The sequence below is a fragment of the Festucalex cinctus genome, chromosome 15 (genome assembly GCF_051991245.1).
Source record: "Festucalex cinctus isolate MCC-2025b chromosome 15, RoL_Fcin_1.0, whole genome shotgun sequence".
Lineage (NCBI taxonomy): Eukaryota > Metazoa > Chordata > Actinopteri > Syngnathiformes > Syngnathidae > Festucalex > Festucalex cinctus.
This window is the reverse complement of record NC_135425.1, coordinates 19,589,444-19,610,771: the sequence shown is the minus strand read 5'-3', so window position 1 is coordinate 19,610,771 and position 21,328 is coordinate 19,589,444. Positions and strand designations below refer to the sequence as shown.

The window sequence follows — 21,328 nt, the reverse complement described above, 5'->3', positions numbered from 1 at the left end:
TGTTAATTTGTTGAATTCATCTCTATTTACTTGTACATTTATGTTTCCGGAATTATTATTTACACATTCATACATTTTGGTATTTTTAATTTTTATTTATTTTTTTTTATTTTTTTTTGTACAAAGTTGATATATCGAATCTGCTGTTCATGTCATTCACTTGCATTAACCTAAAGTCTGCTGGCTTCTCATTGGTTAGTGTTAGTCAGCTGATAGGGGATCAGGAAGTGTTGTCGCTCTAGCTTTCACGTATGACAAGTAAAGTTTAAATTAAGAAGAAACCGGTCTCCATCTTGCCTTTTCATTTTATAAAGTGTCCCATTAGCCACCAATGAAACCTCATGTTAGCTCCTGGTGGACAAAAGCCAGCAAGTTTGAGGGTTTTTTTTCTTGAAAATCTGCCACTTTATAACGTTGCAAATTTGCCACTATATGAAGAGGCATATTTTTCCTTTTCAACGTGTGCGATGACTTCTAAGAAACAGCTTGGAAAAAAGAAATCTTTCAAACCCAAGAACAAACTACGACTGTTTTGTTTAGAGATTTTCGCGGACTGGTCTGGATGATGATGCTCTGTGAACTAGTGCTAGCTAATGTAGACATCACATTGAGACCAAACAAGTTTGTTCACCAAACTACATGGGGTGTTTTTTTTTAATTTATTTATTTTTTTGACAGGAAGTAAATTTAATGGCATGTGCTGTGTATCAAATGGCAGTCAAGCGTCATGAAAGCCATCACACATAGCAATGGCAAACACCCCCCCCACCATAGATATTTTTTCAAATGCCACATGCAAATCTTGCCAAGCTCCTGCTGTTATACTTCAGCCACCGAACATGAAACATACAAATGTGACCCTCGCCAGGCCATCTGACTAATTCAATATAATAACATTTACCCTAATTGCTCTTGGAAAAAAAAATAATATATATATATATATATATAAATAATATCCAATTCGATGAGATCACGCCGTATTGCTTCACAGCGGGGACACCATGTGCAGAATGGATGAGAACAAGTCAATACTGTGTGGGAACACTAAATTGCTTCACAAAGTCATTCATGGGGGAAATTACCATTATTGGATCAAAGCCCACGGCCTACCACACCCGAATACCAGCAACTTACCGTTGGCAGAGGCCTATCACCTCCACTAAACTCAACCATAACAGAAAGCTAAAAAAATAAATAAAAAAAACTTAACTAATTAGGCTGAGACAGTGAGTTTAGGTAATCTTTTTGTTTAAATGTGACAAAAAAAAACTTGGAAAAGGTCTAAAAAAAAAAGTCAAAGAAAAAGCAAAGAAAAAAAAAAGCTGCAGTAAGCAAATGAAAAAGCAATAATAATGATAATAATAATAATAATAGTCATCTTTTTGATTAAACATGACCAAAAAAAAAAAAAAAAAACTTGGAAAAGTGCCACAAAAAAGTCAAAGAAAAACTTGGAAAAGTGCCACAAAAGTCAAAGAAAAAGCAAAAAAAAAAAAAAAAACAGCTGCAGAAAGCAAGTGGGAAAAAAAAAAAGAAAACTTAAAAAAAAAAAAAGCTGCAGTAAGCAAATGAAAAATCAATAATAATAATAATAATGGTCATCTTTTTGATTAAACATGACCAAAAAAAAAACTTGGAAAAGTGCCACAAAAAAAGTCAAAGAAAAAAAACAAAACAAAACAAAAAAAACAGCTGCAGAAAGCAAGTGGAAAAAAAGAAAACTTAAAAAAAAAAAAAAGGGCAGTAAGCAAATGAAAAAGCAATAATAATGATAATGATGATGATAATAATAATTATAATAATTATAATAATAGTAATAATAGTCATCTTTTTTTATTAAACATGACCAAAAAAAACCAAAAAACTTTAAAAAGTGCCACAAAGAAGTCAAAGAAAAAGCAAAAAAAAAAAAAAAAAACAGCTGCGGAAAGAAAGTGGAAAAATAAAGAAAACTTAATTAGGCTGCGACAAGGACTTTAGGTCATCTTTTAAAATGCCAAACCTGGAAAAGTGTCACGAAAAAAGTCAAAGAAAAAGCAAAATAAAAAATATGGCAGCAGAAAGCAAATGATAAAGGAAAAAAAAAAGCCTTCTTTTGCATTATGGTATTTTAGATGGAGGACATCATCTTTCAGCATTCACTCTTTGTACTAATCAGACTAACGTACTATTAACATAAGCTTTTCATGTAAAAATAGTTTGACAAGTGATGAGACTGTTGATAGTAGCTAATTATCTCTGCTGTATTCATGCAAATCCAACATCCATACTGTACTTAATGCTCCTTCACTTGTTTTTTCCCCCCCACAGAAGCATTTTGTCATGTGACACACTTTTTTTTTTTTTTTTGCACGCTAGACGACAGCCCGAGCCGACATCGTCGTTATTGTGTCCGCCTCTCGCGGCATTTGAAGTATTAGTCAAGTCATCCTGAACAAATAGGTAGTGGAACAAATGGCTGAAAATGAAAGGTTCATCCCTCATCAAAGCATGAAACCCGATGCTGTCTTGTTTGCGACAAGAAGAGTCGACGTCTTCAACACGCACGCGCACGCGCACGTTCAGCACGCGGCCACTTCCATTCGGATTTACGTTTCATTAAGCTTTGCTTAAGTGAATTCCGCAGTTTCTTTTCCATGCCTGCCTGCAATACAAAACAAATATATGCAGCTTTTCTTTTCTTTCTTTTTTTTGTTGCTCCTTTTTATTATTTTTTTCTGGCAAAAACAAGTCCGAGGCGACGTCATAGCAGGACTAGTTTGCCCGCTGTGGTTTCCTTTTTTGTTTGCTTTTCATGCAAATGCACAATTAGAGAGTGTGGTGAAAAAGAACACCTCCACACTGTGTCAATGTGATATTTTTCTTTTCCTTTAGTCATTACTGAATAGAAACGCTGTATTGAGTGAAAGGACAAGAGATGACTGATTCGGTGTGGCCTATTGAAGCGAATGGAAATGCAATTCATCTGTTCCAGCTCCAGAAGATACTTATTTTACCTTATTTGTATCAGTGTGTTGTTGAAAATACAGAACAATACCAAAATAAGAAAACATACTTTATTATAAAGCAAAAACATGATTCATTCACTTTTTGCATACAGTACTGTGTTCTTTTGGAATTGTGTTCCATTATGGGACGTGACATACTTTGAAGTGTTGAAGTAGCTACAGTTAAAATGCAAAAAAAAAAATCAAATAAAAAGAGAGAGTAAGATTAATACTAAATAATAAACTAATACTATCACAAACAAGCTCTCGTACATTTGCTGAAAGCAGAATATTGTAGACATTCACCTCTCTTGTTGTGGATAACAATCACGCCGGCTAGGACTGGTGCCTCATTCTTTAGCCTGATAGGTAAACATTACTAGCTAGCACCTCCACCCGCCACTGTAGGAGGTCCATGGAGGGCTCTGGACTTCATCTCTCCAGTAAATCCATGAGAATATTTTTATTTTTTTATTTACCCGAGTACTGTATTTTCCGCACTATAAGGCACACCTCATTGTAAGGCGCACCTTCAATGTATGACATATTTTAAAACTTTTTTCATATATAAGGTGCTACAGTAGAGGCTGGGGTTACGTTATGCATCCATTAGATGGTGCTGCGCTAAAGGAAATGTCAACAAAACAGTCAGATAAGTCAGTCAAACTTTATTAATAGATTACAAACCAGCTTTCTGACAACTCCATTCACTCCCAAAATGAATAAACAGCTGTTTTATTATTTTCTCTGAGGTAAAGTAGTAGTATTAGCTAGCGAACCGTCACAAATCGTGCAGGGTCACCGATAGCGTCTTGACAGCGAGACCTGTTGCGGCTCAATATTGATCCATATATAAGGCGCACTGGATTATAAGGTGCATGGTTAGCTTTTGAAAAAATTAAAGGCTCTTAGGTGCGCCTTATAGTGCGGAAAATACGGTATATATCGCAGACTTCGCCTCACACAGTGGTTCTCTGGGTTGGATGGAACCCCAGTAATGCAGTGATTCAGTCTCAGGGGTTCGGCGGAGGTCAAGACGCACACCCAACTCGTTATATGAATCGTGATGACATGCCCCACTTGGCCATCACTGGCTGCAGGTGATCACATTTCATCACTTAGCCCAGTGGTTCTCAAGGTTTAAAAAAAAAAAAAGAAGAAAAAAAAAGCAGCAGCCCTGCAAAAATCCTTTAAAAATAATTATTTCATTATATAAATATGCTAAAATAAAATGTAGATTCAGTAGGCTATTCAACTGTCATAAGAACTAGTGTTGTTCCGATACCGTTTTTTGGCTCTCGATACCGATACCCAGCTTTGCAGTATCGGCCGATACTGATACCTAAGGTTTTTTTTTCCTCAACATGAAAAAGCTGTCCTGCCATTGGTTCAGAGCATTCAAGGGCCAATAGAATATCTTAGATCGGCATGCAGTGAACAAGTCACCTATCAGTGAATGTCGTGCACGAGCAAGACACAAGATGCTGCATCCAAAATCCTATATTAGCGTTGGAATTAATGGTATCGGAATGTTACTTGTGAGTAGTCACCGATACCGATACTACTGTTTTAATGCAGTATCGGCGCCTCTGCCGATACCAGTATCGGTATCGGAACAACACTAATAAAAACCCAGTCGCCTCAAACCGGAATAGTTCGACCCAAACTGTCATATGCCATCTCGGGTCTCCTGTCAGTCACTTGAAAATTTGATTTAAAATTAATGATTTATTTTTGAGAACAGATTTTGATCCCACTTAATGGCAATACTTTTCATGTGCACAAATCGTTATTTGTAACATAATTTTTTATTTATTTTTTTTTGTTTGTTTTTTGTTTTTTTGACACCCCCCCCACCCACCAAACACACACACACACACACACACACACGCACACACACACACCCCACAACACAAAATGGCACTCAGCCAAATAAATACATCAATAAATAACCACTCTTAACGACACCAGCACCAATTCCAAGAATGAGTCTGACAAACATTTTTAACAATTTAAGTACAAGAAAATCTGTAACCAATTAAAGAGGAAAAACGGCTCAGCAGGATTCAAAGACAACATGTTTCTGGAAGCCCAAAAGAAATCATCAGAAAAAGAGTCAGGAACCTTCAAGGGGAGGAAAAAATCCTCTTCCTGTTTACGCGCTATAATAAATATATCAAAGCGCTTATTTTGGACAGTTCCAACCTGGGCTTCATATTAGAATGAGCGCCGGAAAAACAACACCGTCTTCACTCGAGGAAAACAACACGCGTTTATGATGAAACAAAGCAAACAAAAATGTGACACCTCGCTATAAACATATGAGGGTTATCAGAACTCTACCGACTTTTATTTGAAGCCGACAAGGCGTCGTCATGAAGGCCGACGGTGTCGCAGTCTGCATTCTTAAAAAGGATGAGTTAAAAGGAGCTGCACATGAACAAAATATCCCACAAAATACAAGATGTTCGTGGCTCTGTACAAGTACAAATACACATATAGTGCTCCGTTACAAATCTTGGATAGGCATAATAATTGATTAAAGGATAACATTGTTTTTTGATTGTGTGTAGGGATATAATATTATTCAGTATTCAGATTGTTTTTGGTGTAATGACCACATTAGATAAAGGAAAATAAAACACAATGCAGCTCAGCCTCAGGTTAGCGGCACATCACGGCTAGCTATGCTTTTGACTAGAGATGTTCGATACCACTTTTTTTCAGACCGATACGATACCGATACCGATACCAACTGCCGATACCAGTAGTACATTTTGACACAAAAAAACACTAAAAGATATTTTTAAACAAATATATTTCCTTTAATTTTGACAAAACAGCACAGTCACTCTTCGATAGACTTAACGCTCAAAATAAAACACAAAAATGCTCTTTTAGTTTAAGATTCACAATTTTGAAGTATTTCCAAACCGGTGAAGTTTTGGTGAAAAACTGCTGCAAGCTAGCGCCAGTTACAGGCAAGGAGGACTCACTTAACGTCTTCCCCCTCTGCCATCGGTCGCTTGTACTCGTCTGCGTCACGAGTACTCGAGTACTTGAAAAAAGGCTGGTATCGGCCCGATACCGATACCTGGTATCGGTACTCGCCCATCCCTACTTTTGACAGTAGGCCTATAAACTCATTTTATATGGCAATGCTGATAGGATCACATCTTGAAACAATTCAGTTCAGTCAATTCAAATTGCTAATAAAACAGCTTTTTTGTGGTCTGTTTTCCAAAACCCAAAACCAACCCCAATGTAAATGCTGTATAATGCTTTGCGGTTGGCTGTTTGGCAACTGAATCTGTTGAATATCAATTGACATTCCTTTGCTTCAAAGTACTAGTATGGTGATTGATAACGACGGTCTTAACACCTGTTAAGCAAGTGAGGACAAGCGCTGTTGAGAATGGATGTTAGCCGTTAGCGCATTATCCAAAGCTAAGCTAACAGTTCTAGCTACAAGCAGGGGCACTGCTGCTTCATTCTTAAGAAGAACATCATGATGTCAGCTGTGGGAGTTTTGGCTACATCCATGCTAACCTCTGCTATGACAGCGCTAAATTGCCTGAAACATTACTGGAATTCAAACAATAATTCAGAACATTCATATTGAGATCCTCTTGTCTTTTTATAGGATCCAGAGATTGTCAAATGCCCATTTTGCTGTGTTTTCCCATTCAATCTTGTACTCGTTATTGCGTTGAGCTAATTGTAAGTACACGTTCGTGAGATGTTGACTAGCGCTTCGCTAACGAGCACAGACGTAGCTCAAAGACACGAGACGCTGCGCTTTTTCCACATCAATATTTTATACCCCAAACTTCCTAGCTAATCAGCGCTTCCCCTTTTTGTGACTTCGAGGACTCGTGTGTTCCTTTTTATGGCATGCCGAGGATGTTTTTGAAACGAGTGAAGTGTGGTAAACGGCTGATGAATATGTCGCTGGTTAAAATAGAAGCATGTCGCGAAGGTTTGCTGAACTTATTCTAGTTTTTGGGAAACGACCTGAGAGCAAAAGGCATTGTCGTTAAATTCCCCGGCACAAACACAAGGTTGCCACTGAGATTTAAGCATTAACTGTATGATTGAATTAGATTATTTATTTACACTTGTCATCTTGTACAGTCTGTATGTGACACACCGGGGCAATGTAAACTCCTGTGAGTTAGAGGACCCCCCATAAAGCAATAATCACCTACGTTCCAATTTCCTCCCTCCTATGCAGCCTGCTGTGTCATTCGTCTCCTCTTTACGTGCTGCGATAGGTCATTAAAGTGGTCTTGGAGCTGTGGAGTAAAGCACTGAATCATGTCTCCCTATTCCATCTGCTGGCATGCTTAATGTGGAGCACAAGGGCTGGAGCGCATATGGCCGCCATTTAAGGTTTTATATAACAACTGGCAAGCAGTGGGACTCAGTGGAAATGAATCAGATGACAGTGAGCTATAGATGCACAGACGTGGTGAGAGAAACCATATTTGTTCCATTTTATTGAAAGGCCAATAGTTTTTGCGCTTGTCGTCTCATAAATACTGTATAGTGCAATTTATACAGCCCAATGCCTTCAAGGATGTAAAATTTTAAATTTTTTGTCAACAAGTCGCACAAGAGCTGAGTTTATTGACCATCAAAGTTCATCGACCACGACCACTGTTTTGCTGATTATTTCTTTGCAATGAGAAGGCCATATACATCTTTTGATGATAGCTAGTTTTCAGAAGAGAAATCTTTAACTTCAAATATATTTGTCGGAACACAAGGAATCTAAACCTTACAAAACTTCAAAGTTCAATCTGCCGTCACACGTGACATCATGTGAGTTGTTGTCAAATGAGACTTTCAAATAACTGGGCATCAAAGAGGGCTCTATTGGCATGTCCAGCGAGAGGCATGGTCAAAATCTGTGCAGAGGCTGGGTAGACCTTGTTTTAGTATTTTCACAGATACATGCAGTTGGTCAGAAGTCAATGAAATTTGCTGTAGTTGTTGATAGTGATCTCACAACACTAAATGTCAAATATTAGGTCAATCGGAGCTGGAGTTTGGAAACTACGGCCCGCCAATTGTTGACATTTTCAGCAAAAACAAGCCCTTATATCTTTGGAACTACTGGGTCAATCTTCACTAAACAGGCATTTTTCTAAAGCGATTTTAACAAGGATTCCAAATCCTGGTGCATATTATAGTAACCTTTAGACCTTTTTAGTTGCCCATGTGGATCACTTGACCTCTAAATTGAATATCACATGTCCTATAAAATATATTAAAGTGTCAGGGATGTAAAAGTTTGTGGTTAACAGCAATATGGAGCCATAGTATACATACCCTCAGATATTCATAGAATATTTAATGAAAGTTGAATATTCAATGAATATTCATGCCCTGAATTAGCGGAACGCTCCCGTTTAGGTTCCTTCAAGTCAAGATCATACCTCAGTTCGCTGAACATCAAAAGGTTAACTCTAGGGTCTGTTTTTCTTTTTCGTTGGCTCTTTATGCGACAAGGAGAGGGAGCATTTGTTAGACTTTTCCTTGTTGTATTTTTATTTTAGTGTTCAAATGTTGAATGTTGTCAAGAATAAAGTTTGGAGTTAACAGATGCCTTAAAAATCATGACGTGCCTGACGTAGTCTGAGATGTCCACAGTTCCTTTCAATACAACGGTTTGCTTTTTGCACTATTAGCTCGTATGTCTAGCTCATAGTTCTTACATTCCAAAAGCATGACATTTTTTTGATTATTAAAGATTGTTCATATCTCTCCTCTTTCTGTATGAATTGGAAATACATTACACAGTGTCTTGCTTGTGTTTATTACACTCGTCGAGAAAATATTGATATAAATATGATCAACTCGGATCCGTCTGGAAATGATGACATTTTGTTTTCCACACTGTTAATTTAAGCGGCTCAAGTCATAACGCAGCAGCAGTGGGAGTGATACATGTTTGATTTTCAATTAGCGAGAGAGCTTGTGTGTCACATTTTGATCAAATAATTTACATCACCCAATATGGTCACTGGGTTAGCAATAGCTTTACAGTAATGGGCAAGAGAGCATATTAGGTTATGTCATGGATGTATGGGTATGATCACTTTAAAGGGGACATAGTATAGAAAATGTACTCCTCATTTTTTTTTTGGTATGCAAATGGTTGAGTCCCACTCAAGTGAGAAGTATCATGTCAAAACTGAAGGGGGATGCGTGACGGATATGCTTCAATTAGCCAGTGGTGGCTTTGCACGAGAGCTATTCAAATGCAGTTTGGACGCGGTGGGGTGAACGTTTCATTCTGTCGGGAGTCACAGTTGCCAGTCTTCTGTAACATCACAAAAAGTCACTGAATTTGTTTCTTTTTGAAAAATAGTCACTGGAGGGTTCAGAAAAGTATAAATATAGCAACAGTGTTGCTAAGCTAGCAGTGCTGATTATTCTGAGCCAGAGTGTGACAAGTGGATATTAAATGTTCTATAAATCGTTGTCCCTTGTTTGATGGAAGAATGTCAGAACATGCAACTATGTTTTCTTTATTATTGTTTTGTTGCTTTCTTCTTTTTAACTCATTCAATCCCAGCCATTTTCACAGAAGCAGTCCCGTTCGCTCCCGGCTGTTTTACTGGATTTTGACTGATTTTGCAAGGCCCACAGAATATTGTTCTATTGCTATAAAAGCATGGAACCTGTCAAAAGAAAGATTAAAGTCTCTTCTTGCATTGGGGAAAAAAAAAAGTATGTATCTATCTGTTTCCGTTTTGCAGCAATTAGCATTAGAAGAGAGCTAAGTTTCATCGGTTTTCACAAATCTATTTTAGCTTTTTTTTTTTTTACATGGCCCTGGTTGATCTCCTTTGCTCTGCTGCCACCTGCTGGCCGTTTGTGTAATAACTACAATTTCTGCAAACGTTCTTTGCAGTTGAGAGGCTGCATCAAAGCCTTCTGTATGCTCTAGCATTAAAAAAACAAAACAAAGAAAAACGTATAAATACGTCTTTGGGACACTTAGAACATTAACAAAAACGTATTTACACGTTATTGGGAGCAAATTAGTTAATTAACCATGTGTAACTATGATTGAAAATTTTTAACAGAAAAGCTCCCTTTTATATTTAATGCAAAAAAAGTTGTTTTTTTCATTATTATTATTATTTTTTACTGTTGCAGTTGTTTTATATCTACAGGTATTTCTTTTCTGATTGTGCTGCTCACAGCATGTCTTTTACAATGTTCTAATGGTGACCACTGCTGTGTATTTAATTAGCCATGTCCTTGTTCCCTCACAAAAGCACACACACCAAGCAGCATATGTTAGCACAATTAAAATGCAGCACACGGTAAAATAATGAGTGGGATGTACTGTTTGTGTTGTATACATTTCAAAAAGCAATAACGTAGTGTTGGGTCGGCGGAAGGAAGAAATTATTAATCGCACAAATAAGCTCTGGCCATTAATTATAGCAATGGTTACTCTTGTAGGAATGGGCATGGTGATCGATTAATTGCTCATTAAGAATGCTGTCCGTAGTGTGGAATATATTGTCGATTAATTGTGTCAGGAAGTAATTGAGTCATAATGTTGTGCACTACTTGGCTGCAACTAGCAGAGGTGCAGATGATTAACTCTAAATTAGTTTGTTGTCTGAAGAAGTGGGGAAAAACAAGACATGAAGAGCAAAGTTTAATTTATTCAGGAGAAGTAGTGATACGAAAAAACTTAGTGACTAAATAGTGGTTTTATTATTATTGTTTTTTTGTTTTTTTTTGTAATGTTGTAAAAGTGCTGATTAATTAATAAAAATGATGAAAAAAAATGTTGACATCGCTCTGCGAATTCGTGAGGGCCAAGAGTGGTGAATCTAAAAATTCATTGGTTAAGAGAAAGAAATAGTGTGCGTTATCGATGACAGAAATCGGGAGGTATTGGGCAAGTAATAATTGCATGGCAACAAATCAAAGCTGAAATCTGATTGGATGAAAAACAAAAACAAACTCACAAAGACTGGAAGCTGCACAACCAACACACTATGAAATGAAGACAAAAGAATAAATTACTATTTAAATAAATTACTACTAGGTATAAAGCTGTAATTTTCAGAGACATATGTGGGATAATATTTTACAAATAGCTATTAACTCATTCACTCCCAGCCATTTTCACAGAAGCAATTCCGTTCGCTCCCGGCTGTTTTACTGGATTTTGACTGATTTTGCAAGGCCCACAGAATATTGTGTTCTATTGCTATAAAAGCATGGAACCTACCAAAAGAAAGATTAAAGTCTCTTCTTTCATCAGGAAAAAAAAAAGTATGTTACTATCTGTTTCCGTTTTGCAGCTATTAGCATTAGAAGAGAGCTAAGTTTCATCAGTTTTCACAAATTTAAAATTGTAAGTAATTTAGCGTTTTTTTCTACATGGCCCTGGTTGATCTCCTTTGCTCTGCTGCCACCTGCTGGCCGTTTGTGTAATAACTTCCATTTCTGCAACCGTTCTTTGCAGTTGAGAGGCTGCATCAAAGCCTTCTGTATGCTTTAGCATAAAAAAAAGAACAAAAAAAACGTAGAAATACGTCTTTGGGACACAACATTAAAAAACGTATTTATACGTTATTGGGAGTAAATGAGTTAATCAACTCGGTTTCCACATATGCTTTAGTCAAAATGCGCTAATCGTAATTCATTTAGCTTTAACTTGAAAAAAGTGAAAGTGCTGGAGCCTTTGAATAGCAGCACGGTAATGATGGATTAGCATATGTTTTTTTGAATGATACAAAATACACAATTCTAGCTTAGAGAAACAGCAAATCTCACTTTTTGTGTACTTGTGTGGAAATGAAAAATGGCGCCGGTGTGCGCCATTTCACACATTCTCCAGACACATAATGTTCCATCCAATGGCGGCTTCTTACCTGAATGTCTAATCACGCTTTAGTTCCTGAATATGCCAGGCGCCAGCTATTGACTCAATGACAGTGCGTCTGCTTTAGCGCTTCAGCATGGCAGACAGCTGTAGAAAACCTGGCACCTTTATCCTCAGGCTTATAGGTGCTCTGCCACGGAGTAACAGAGATTTCTCTATCTCTTGTTTCTTGACGTGCGTCTCGGCGGTCTCATGAGTAAACGCCGCGAAAGCTCCCACGCAAATATTTTGCAAGCTCAATCTGGCAGATACATTTGTATGTTTTTCACTCCTGTCAAACGTGATTGTTGTCAGCTTAAGGGAAAGTTTAGCAAATAGTGATGGGGAAAGTGGAACATTTCAAACTTACCAAAGAAGAAATGAAAAGCCGCGTGTACTGTTTTGACCTTTGGTAACATATGCTGAACTTCAAATGTTTTGAATACTTTGACTTCTAGAACTGCGCAAGTGCAAGTTTTTCAGCGCAGTTGGCAAGTCGTTCAGTTTACAACTGCATTTGCAGTAGTGTTAAATTTATCAGCCACTTTTAAATTTAGTTTGTTTTAGTCAATCACGCTTGTTAGTTTTTAACATAGTAAAAATCATCCCATTTTTATTTAAACCATTTTTAGTCGACTATAAAGCAAAAATGTGTGTTGACGAAATTATTTTTGCTTAGTTTTTGATGATATAAATTAACACTAATTTGCAGAGTCGTCGAAGTATATATTATTATTATTATTTATTATTTTTATTATTATATTTCGGGGAAACCATTATCTTCTATTTGCTGAAAATCTCCCCTATAGCCAACACTGTTTTTATGCTCAGGAAAAAAATGTCTGCTTTATCGCCAATGAGTGGCTTCCAATACCATGTGGCGATGATGAACTGAGGGGAGGAGCTTCACTTTTTCACTGTGTTGATGCCATCATCATCTATAGCAATTCTAAACCATTTTGTGTCATCAGTATTCACGATTTGCAGTGGGGCTCGCAGGAAAGTACCCTTTTATATTTATAAATATATATATAATAGGTTCGGGCTGAGCTGGAGACTGGGCACATATTGACAACCATTCACACTCACATTCACATTTCGACTCTTGTCAGGGTTACCTGTTTGACATCTATTAAACATGACACAAAAAGGAGAGAAGACACTCAGTTCAGGGCTCAGGAGGAGAGAGGAGCGGAACTGACAATTCACTCCTGCACTCTCTGAAGATTCCTCTCCTCACCCTCCCTATTTATTTGATTTTCCACGCCCCTTGTAACATGGGTGTTCCAACCCTAAAAATGCAAATGCAAGGCATCGTTGGAACACAGTGTACTTGTTTGTCTATGTTTTGCACATGTGAGTGGAAGATTGCTGAGTACGTGTGTGGTCAAGTTTGCAATCATTTCTTAACAGAAAACACGCGACCTCAGCAGACTGGCTCAAACCATTCTGCTGCGTTAGATGTTGTGGTTCTTCAGCTTTTTGAGTCATCTTCAAATAGTCAGGCTATGTGAATGTGAGTGGGAACAGAGCAACGCATTCTTCATTGCAATCAGAAGCAATTCTTCTTTGCAAGCAAAGTAGTAAATTAATTGACTCTAAATTTTAGTCAATTAAATAAGAATATATGGCAGTTCACTGCACATAGCTTTTTTTTTTTTTTGTCTTCTAGCCCGTCATGACTCTCACTTTCTGCCTTCTAAAACTCTAGGGATGGGAATATTTGGGTTCCGATGATTTGATTACGATTTTAATTTACTAAATATATGAATGCATTTTTTTCACCATACATTTGTTTCACTCAGCATTAATCACTTGCATTTTTTTTTTTTTTTTTTTTTTTTTTTCCCCCATGAAACAGTTTCTGTATCAGCAGCTCAACAATACATTCGTTTACCAAAATAAAAACCTTGTCCTGTTGGACCAAGGCCAAAAACCATCAAAATCCCTGTATCGTATTATTTGCTGACGTGATTGTTTGCATTGTGTCACATTCAGGGAATTTGCACGTTGGAAGGTGAGGAACACAGCGATCGAGAGGCGGGACCTAATCCGGAACCCCGTGCCGCTCATGCCTGAGTTCCAGCGCAGCGTCCGCCTGCTGGGCCGCAGACCGACCACGCAGCAGTTCATCCACACCATCATTAAAAAATATGGCACCCACATTCTCATCTCGGCCACGCTGGGAGGTAAGATGGCTTCACTGCTTTGGTTAATGGTTAAGGGGGGATGTTAAAAAAGCACCTTAAAGTGCTTTTTTTATGTGACGAGCTAACATCTAGGGCTGGTGCCATCATCCATACTGATCAGGAGTAAGCTAACTTTAATGAGCAAATGATCATTCTCTGGCATTCAGATGCTTCTCTCAATAGTAGCCAAATAACTAAAGTGTCAAATTTGGGTTGGGGTCAAACACAATGAAAAATCATTCTTGCCAGCTTACTTATTGGATACAAAATGGAATATTGATTTCTCGTCAGGGTTCATTCAAATTTGCGACATTCGCTAAATGGCCGCCAGAAGGTTGCGGAGGGTTTGAATGTTTTTCTCTTTTTTTTTTTTGCATGGAAATTTTGAACATGTCGTCATAATTAGCGAATATTTGTGAGCCTTGAACAAACTCTTAAGGGAGCGCACATTCACTACCGTCACCAACACTCGCAAATGTTCGCTTAACCTCGTCCTCCACTCAACTACGCTCCTGATAAAATGACAAAAGAAAATGAAATGTTATTTCAAAACAGAACATTTGGGCCAGTAATAAAACCTTAACATATTCATAATACTGTTACATCTATTTTGTTTTTTCTTTTGTTTTATCGGAATCTTTTTTTTTTTTTTTTTTTTTTTTAAGTCACAGTATTATTTTTTTATTTTAGTCACATGGCCACATTATCTAAAACTGTTTACAGAACAAAAACTAAAAACACATTAAAAATGAAATCAATATGTTGTATATTAATAGAATATGAGAATGAACTCTTTTATAGTTATAAAAAAAAAAAATACAATTAACTCATTAGCTCCCAAAAACGTAATATGTTCTACTGTAAATGTTTTTAGGGTCCCAAAGACGTATTTATACGTTTTTTTAATGCAAGTGCATAGAGAAGGCTTTGATGCAGCCTCTCTACTGCAGAACGGTTGAAGCAATTGTAGCAACTACAAAAACGGCCAGCAGGTGGCAGCAGAGTATAAGAGATCAACCAGTGCCACGTTAGAACAAGCTGATTTCCTCACAGTTCTAAGCAGATTTATTAATAATTATTAAACTTAGATATATTCTAATGCTAATCGCTGCAAAACGGAAACGGGTAGAAATATACTTTTTTTTTTTTTTTTTTTTTTCTGATGAAAGAAGAGACTAATCTTTCTTTTGGGAGATTCCATGTTTTTAGAGCAATAGAACACAATATTCTGTGGGCCTTGCAAAATCAGTTAAAATCCAGGAAAACACTTGAAAATGGCTGGGAGTGAATGAGTTAAAAAATGTAACAAAAAATGTGTTTGTGTTTCTGAGGAAGAACAAATCTCCGCACATTAGGGAGATACATTTTTCAACTTTGAAAGTAAAGTATTTCATAATTATACCCACAATTATCCAGACCTAAATGCTAAATGTCATTTCAATTTCATTAGTCATTTGAGGAAACACAATCTTGTGCACCGTTCTACTGGTAACTTCTATCATAAGCTAATCAGCGATGCATTCTGGGGCATACAATACTGTTTGATTCCTATTCATTCATATTTCTTTTTTTTTCTTTTTACGTCCAAACCATCCAAAACATTGTCTATTAACCTTGAGGCCCTTTTGTCTGAAGTTGCAGGTCAATACACTTGTTACAATCTCGCACTTGGGATTGCCTATTAAAGAACACAGTTATGGAGGACAATAAAGGTGCTCAGCAGGCTAGTAATCAAGAAGAAGAGGCTAATTCTCTGTGTGACCATCTACACTTTTATGCTCTCAAGAGTCATTATACACCCGGGTAGGGAGGAAGTGAATTTTCACAGGCAACTTAAATTTCACTGGTCAAGTGTAAAGAGCGCCATTAGTGGTTTGCCCATTTGAGTGTAATACGGAACCAAATAGAAAGCGAAGAACTGTAGAATACGTTGACATTCTTGGGTGCATATGCGGTATATTTACTTAATGATTCGCAGTTGTGAAAATGTGACATTCACCAACACGCCAAAACGAAATAAGAACTTTCAAATAAAACTCCCACTCTTAAAGGCACACATTGTTTTTGGTGACTTTTGGGAAACCAGTTTATTGCTTTCATTCGCTCTCTCTCTAATGCATTGCCATGCATGCTATGTTTCTTTCATTAAAAACAGTTTACAAAAAAAAAAAAAACAGGATGTTCGTGAGGGTGCTGCAACAAATGAAATTAATTTCAATGGGGAGTTTTGATTCATGAGCTTGGTCAGGGAACAAATTAAATTTGAAAGTCAGCTTTCACTCTGTCGAATGAATGACAGTTCGCTTAAGATCTTTGGGCAAATACTCATGAATTGCTGAGGGTTTCTCTTTTTATTGGAACATTTGGACTTTATCTGACCCGAAGCAAAGGTTCAATCAGGTGTAAACGCGTTTCAGCGTTTCAGACCCTCCAAAAAAAAACAAAAAAAAAACGGTTCACATGTCAGTTGTGAAGTCGTAACTGTGACAAAACTATGAAAGCGGATGCATGTAAATGTTCCACATTTCTGATGTATACTTTTAATGGCTCGTAGTGTACATGCCGTGCTCATTTCATGCTTTTTGTGATGGCGAGGGAGTTATGGAAATGTTAGGAGATTCTACGGCGATGAAATTTACCGCGAAGGGCTGATCGGCTGCTTCAGACGCATCATATTTCATCACATATTTCCATCCCCCTTGTAGATGCCGTGACTAGTAACTGGGTGTGACAACCACTTGTCCTAAATACTTAAATGATGAGCCCACTTCCAACACTTTTGCTAATAAAAACAGCGGTGCTCAATTACATAATCATAATACTGTCATTACACTTCATGCCGATGAGAAACACTGACTAAATAAACAAGGTGATTGGTTATTGTTTTAATTTTTTTAATTTTTTTTTTTAACTCAATTGTTGATCTTCTTCAATATTCAATCTCATGTAAAGCCTAATAATATGAATTACCGGTAGTTTTAGTCTTATTAACTCATTCACTCCCAGCCATTTTCACAGAAGCGGTCCCGTTCGCTCACGGCTGTTTTACTGGATTTTGACTGATTTTGCAAGGCCCACAGAATATTGTGTTCTATTGCTCTGAAAGCACCTATCAAAAGAAAGATTAAAGTCTCTTCTTTCATCAGGGAAAAAAAAAGTATGTTTCTATCTGTTTCCGTTTTGCAGCAATTAGCATTAGAAGAGAGCTTCATCAGTTTTCACAAATCTATTTAAAAAAATTCTAAGTAATTGAGCTTTTTTTTCTACATGGCCCTGGTTGATCTCCTATGCTCTGCTGCCACCTGCTGGCCGTTTGTGTAATAACTACCATTTCTGCAACCGTTCTTTGCAGCTGAGAGGCTGCATCAAAGCCTTCTGTATGCTCTAGCATAAAAACAAAACAAAACGTATAAATACGTCTTTGGGACACTTACAACATTAAAAAAACGTATTTACACGTTATTGGGAGCAAATGAGTTAAGTTTCATTTGACATTCACTTGTAGTAATGTCATAACTAACAATTTTGCTTGAACAAACATCAAACCTTAAAATAAAACCATCCACCCATCATTTGAACCACTCAGCAATAAAATAATTATCTAATTAAAAAAAAAAAAAAAAACTGAGCCCACTTGCTAACCAAAATGGCAGCACCTACCCAAGCATGAAAACCAGCTCTGATGTGATCTGACATGTGGTTGCTCCACAGTGTTGTCCTCCTGATGGTTCTCTGCATTTCTCATAATAGTACTTGTATTTTGTATTAAACTCCACTTTATTAGAATTAATAGGCTACTGTACCAGGAAGAGTGTTTGAAAATGATCACATCCTCACTTATGGACACCTCCACCTTGCCAAAATGGATTCCTCCTTCTACAATTGAGTCCTTAAATACCTCTCATATGTCAGTAATCATGCTGTTTACTCACTATGGCTCCTACGTGATTTTGTACGAAATGTTCCAGGTAGTTACTGGAAGGAAAAAGGTGCACAATTGGAACGACTAAATTTTCTCCCGCATAAGGGCTGCTAGGACAAAAGAGGGGACATTTATCTGACAAGTCGCGCAGTGGAACTTAAACGCAAGTGATTGATTCAGAGCGTCGAACCTGTTGAACAGAACGAGCGGGTTGTCAAGTAGATTACTCCTTTAGCGTCAACAAGCAGCACAATATAGATTTCGGCTGAGGGGAAAGAGAGCGAGAGCGCGAGCGAGAGCTCATTCCGCTTCCCTCTCGTAAACGCACAACCTGTGATTGGATCCGAGGCGCTTTCGTTGCGACGGTCCGCTGTGCTCAGTGGCACCCTCACCGAAATGGTTTATTGAAATGTCTCTGCTGGGGTTGTGCGGGATTGTTTTGCAGGAACGTGGTGGACCGGATTTTGTATATGTGAAGGAGAATCTAGCGAAAGCGGGCCACGCTTTCAAGTCAAGTCATATTTATATATATATATATGGCGCTTTTTTTCAGGTCTTTGTGTTGTTCTGAAGTTGCACTTGAAATGCTCAGACATGGTTGGAAATTTGGGTTAGATTTGTATGATGCAATTCAAGCAGCAATTGGGCCGAATTGAGCAGTTAATTCACCCAAGTTATTTTTTCTTCAAAAACAAAATGGCAGTGAACCGCGCGACTTATCGCAGTTTGATATTCTGAAATCCAGACAGAATATCGCGCTGTGAGATAGAATGCAGCCGACTTCCAGCCAATCGAAGCGGCTCCCCTAATTTCTATTAAAATCCGGGCTTGGAAGTGCACAGACCCTTGATATTCCGGAAGCAAAAATGTACTCACTGGGGTCAGAGAGATTGGCATTTATATTTAATTATATTTTAAAATATTTTTAGATAATTAAAACAATTCAATAATTTATTTTTACAATGATTCAGAGGGATTGTCCCACACTGTTTTAGGGATGTTAAAAAAAATCAATTCGGCAATAGATCACGATATTAAATTGCACAATTCTCAAATTTATTTTTAAACATTCATTTTTGGTGGAAAAATATTCAACACATCTTCTTATTTTGGATTAGTGTTCACACATTAAGCATGGAAGAATGTCATATTAATGGAACATCAAGCCTTAATAGTTGATTTCAATGCTGTTCAAACATGAAACAGATTACAACATGTCGGCTCACAGTTATAAGACCGAAGTTTTAGATCAATACATTTTCAGACAAATCTTACAGTGTACATGCACAAGTTTACTTATTAGTATTTGCTAAATTTGAATAAAAACAATAGCAACAATTGACTTCTAAATTCGCCCAAGACATCGCGGAGCACAGAGAAACCACGTGAGGAAAAACACCCAAGGGGGGCCCATATCATGTTCAATAAGGAATTGTCTTTCTTAAAACTGCACACAAAAAAAAAAAAAAAAAGGAAAATACACATCTTATTTGTTCAAGACCTAGAGTATTTTTCACAACATACTGTAGTGGTTACCTGTTCTGAAGCTATTTATCCACTTTTAGTGTTCTAATCATACACGTGTTATGCTGAATATTTTTTTTTAATGCTTCCTAACACCTAATGTACCTTTCATACATACTTTTTTTTTTTTCTGAATGAAAAAAAAAAACATCCATTAGCCCCTCTCCACTGGACGAGTGCCATACATTTGTTGCCGTGCAGTTTAGTGCTTCCCCATAAAGTGGTCCACACATGTAGCATTACGATGGAATGGAGGGCGCCAGCCTTTCCATAACTTTCAAACTCTACTTGCACTCTAAACCCTCTTTGACATCACCATACATACATGCATACATTTAAAAACATGCAAGTAGTTACTTAGTGGGGGCTTTCAACATTGTTTTTAAACAGCGTCAAACAAAAGGTCCACCTCAACGCATTAAGTGTGTTTACAAGTTAGCAGGGTGGTCTGTAATAATAATTTATTGCTCGAGTAGAGACACTAAACATTAATATATATGAAGCTTCACACAACGATAGATTCCTACAAAGAACTTAATGTGGTAATATTATTAGTGCACAGCAGCACAATTGAAGTGGGGTGCAAAAAATACAAAATGTGTGCTTGCTGCTCTTCTGGTATGTGGTGTACTCAAGATGAACACCTTTCCAAAGGAGTACCAAGAATGACCTGTGACATTTTGTTGCTGTTGGTAGCAACTATGTCGGGACAAGAGGCAGAAAAAAAATCTTGCATCATTATTGCTGGGCTTGTTTCACCCCTAGTTGTCAAAATGTGACTGAAGCCAGACACCGGAACTCATTTTCTCTCAATAACGTGTAAATACGTTTTTTTTTTTTTTTTTTTTTTTTTTATGTTTTAAGTGTCCCAAAGACGTATTTATACGTTTGTTTGTTTTTTGGTTTTATTTTATTTATTTTTTTATGCTAGAGCATACATAAGGCTTTGATGCAGCCTCTCAACTGCAAAGAACGGTTGCAGAAATGGTAGTTATTACACAAACAGCCAGCAGGTGGCAGCAGAGCAAAGGAGATCAACCAGGGCCATCTAGAAAAAAAGCCAAATTACTTACAATTTTAAATAGATTTGTGGAAACTGATGAAACTTAACTCTCTTCTAATGCTAATTGCTGCAAAACGGAAACAGATAGAAACATAGACGAAGAGACTTTTTAATCTTTCTTTTGATGGGTTCCATGTTTTTATAGCAATTGAACACAATATTCTATGGGCCTTGCAAAATCAGTCAAAATCCAGTAAAACAGCCGGGAGCGAACGGGACTGCTTCTGTGAAAATGGCTGGGAGTGAATGAGTTAAGTACTCACTTTCCACCTGTGCTCTGAACATTCGACACACTTCAGGATAATTGCTCAGGATAATCTTTTAGAGACAAAAAAAGAAAACTCAAATTTGGTTCAAATGTCGGTACGTGTGCACCCCGCTTAAACAACTTGGCATGGCGCCAAGGGCGGCAAGACGGTTTTGTACTCCAACCAGGCACCAGACTGCTCGTCCCGGTCAGCACAAGTTAAGTGGCCAATTCACATGCATCGCTTGGGGATGAATAAAACGTTGGACGTGAGCATGTGTGACACACTTCCCCAAACCGGGCTGAGGGCGTGCGCATTTGCCTTTTTGTTGAACCGCAGTCTTGGAAAGGCGAGGTCACGTGAGCCCGCGGGATTGAATCAGGGGCTGTTTGCTTGTTTGCTCCTCGCGCTCGTCAGAGTGCGGATGTGGATAAACATGATGTTTTATAGAATGAGCAAAGCGCAAACCTTTTGAGAATGTGTCAACAAACAA

The 21,328-nt window shown here is 37.6% G+C and overlaps 1 protein-coding gene across 2 annotated transcripts in view; it reads left to right on the top strand.

Moving 5' to 3' along the window:
• The window catches only part of brinp1 (bone morphogenetic protein/retinoic acid inducible neural-specific 1), a 214,413-nt gene that overhangs the window by 119,777 nt on the left and 73,308 nt on the right, over window positions 1-21,328 (top strand). For both annotated transcript variants that reach the window (XM_077497593.1, XM_077497592.1), the window contains one exon: window positions 13,888-14,078. In XM_077497593.1, the coding sequence (XP_077353719.1) occupies window positions 13,888-14,078 (191 nt within the window). The remainder of the gene's footprint in view (window positions 1-13,887; window positions 14,079-21,328) is intronic.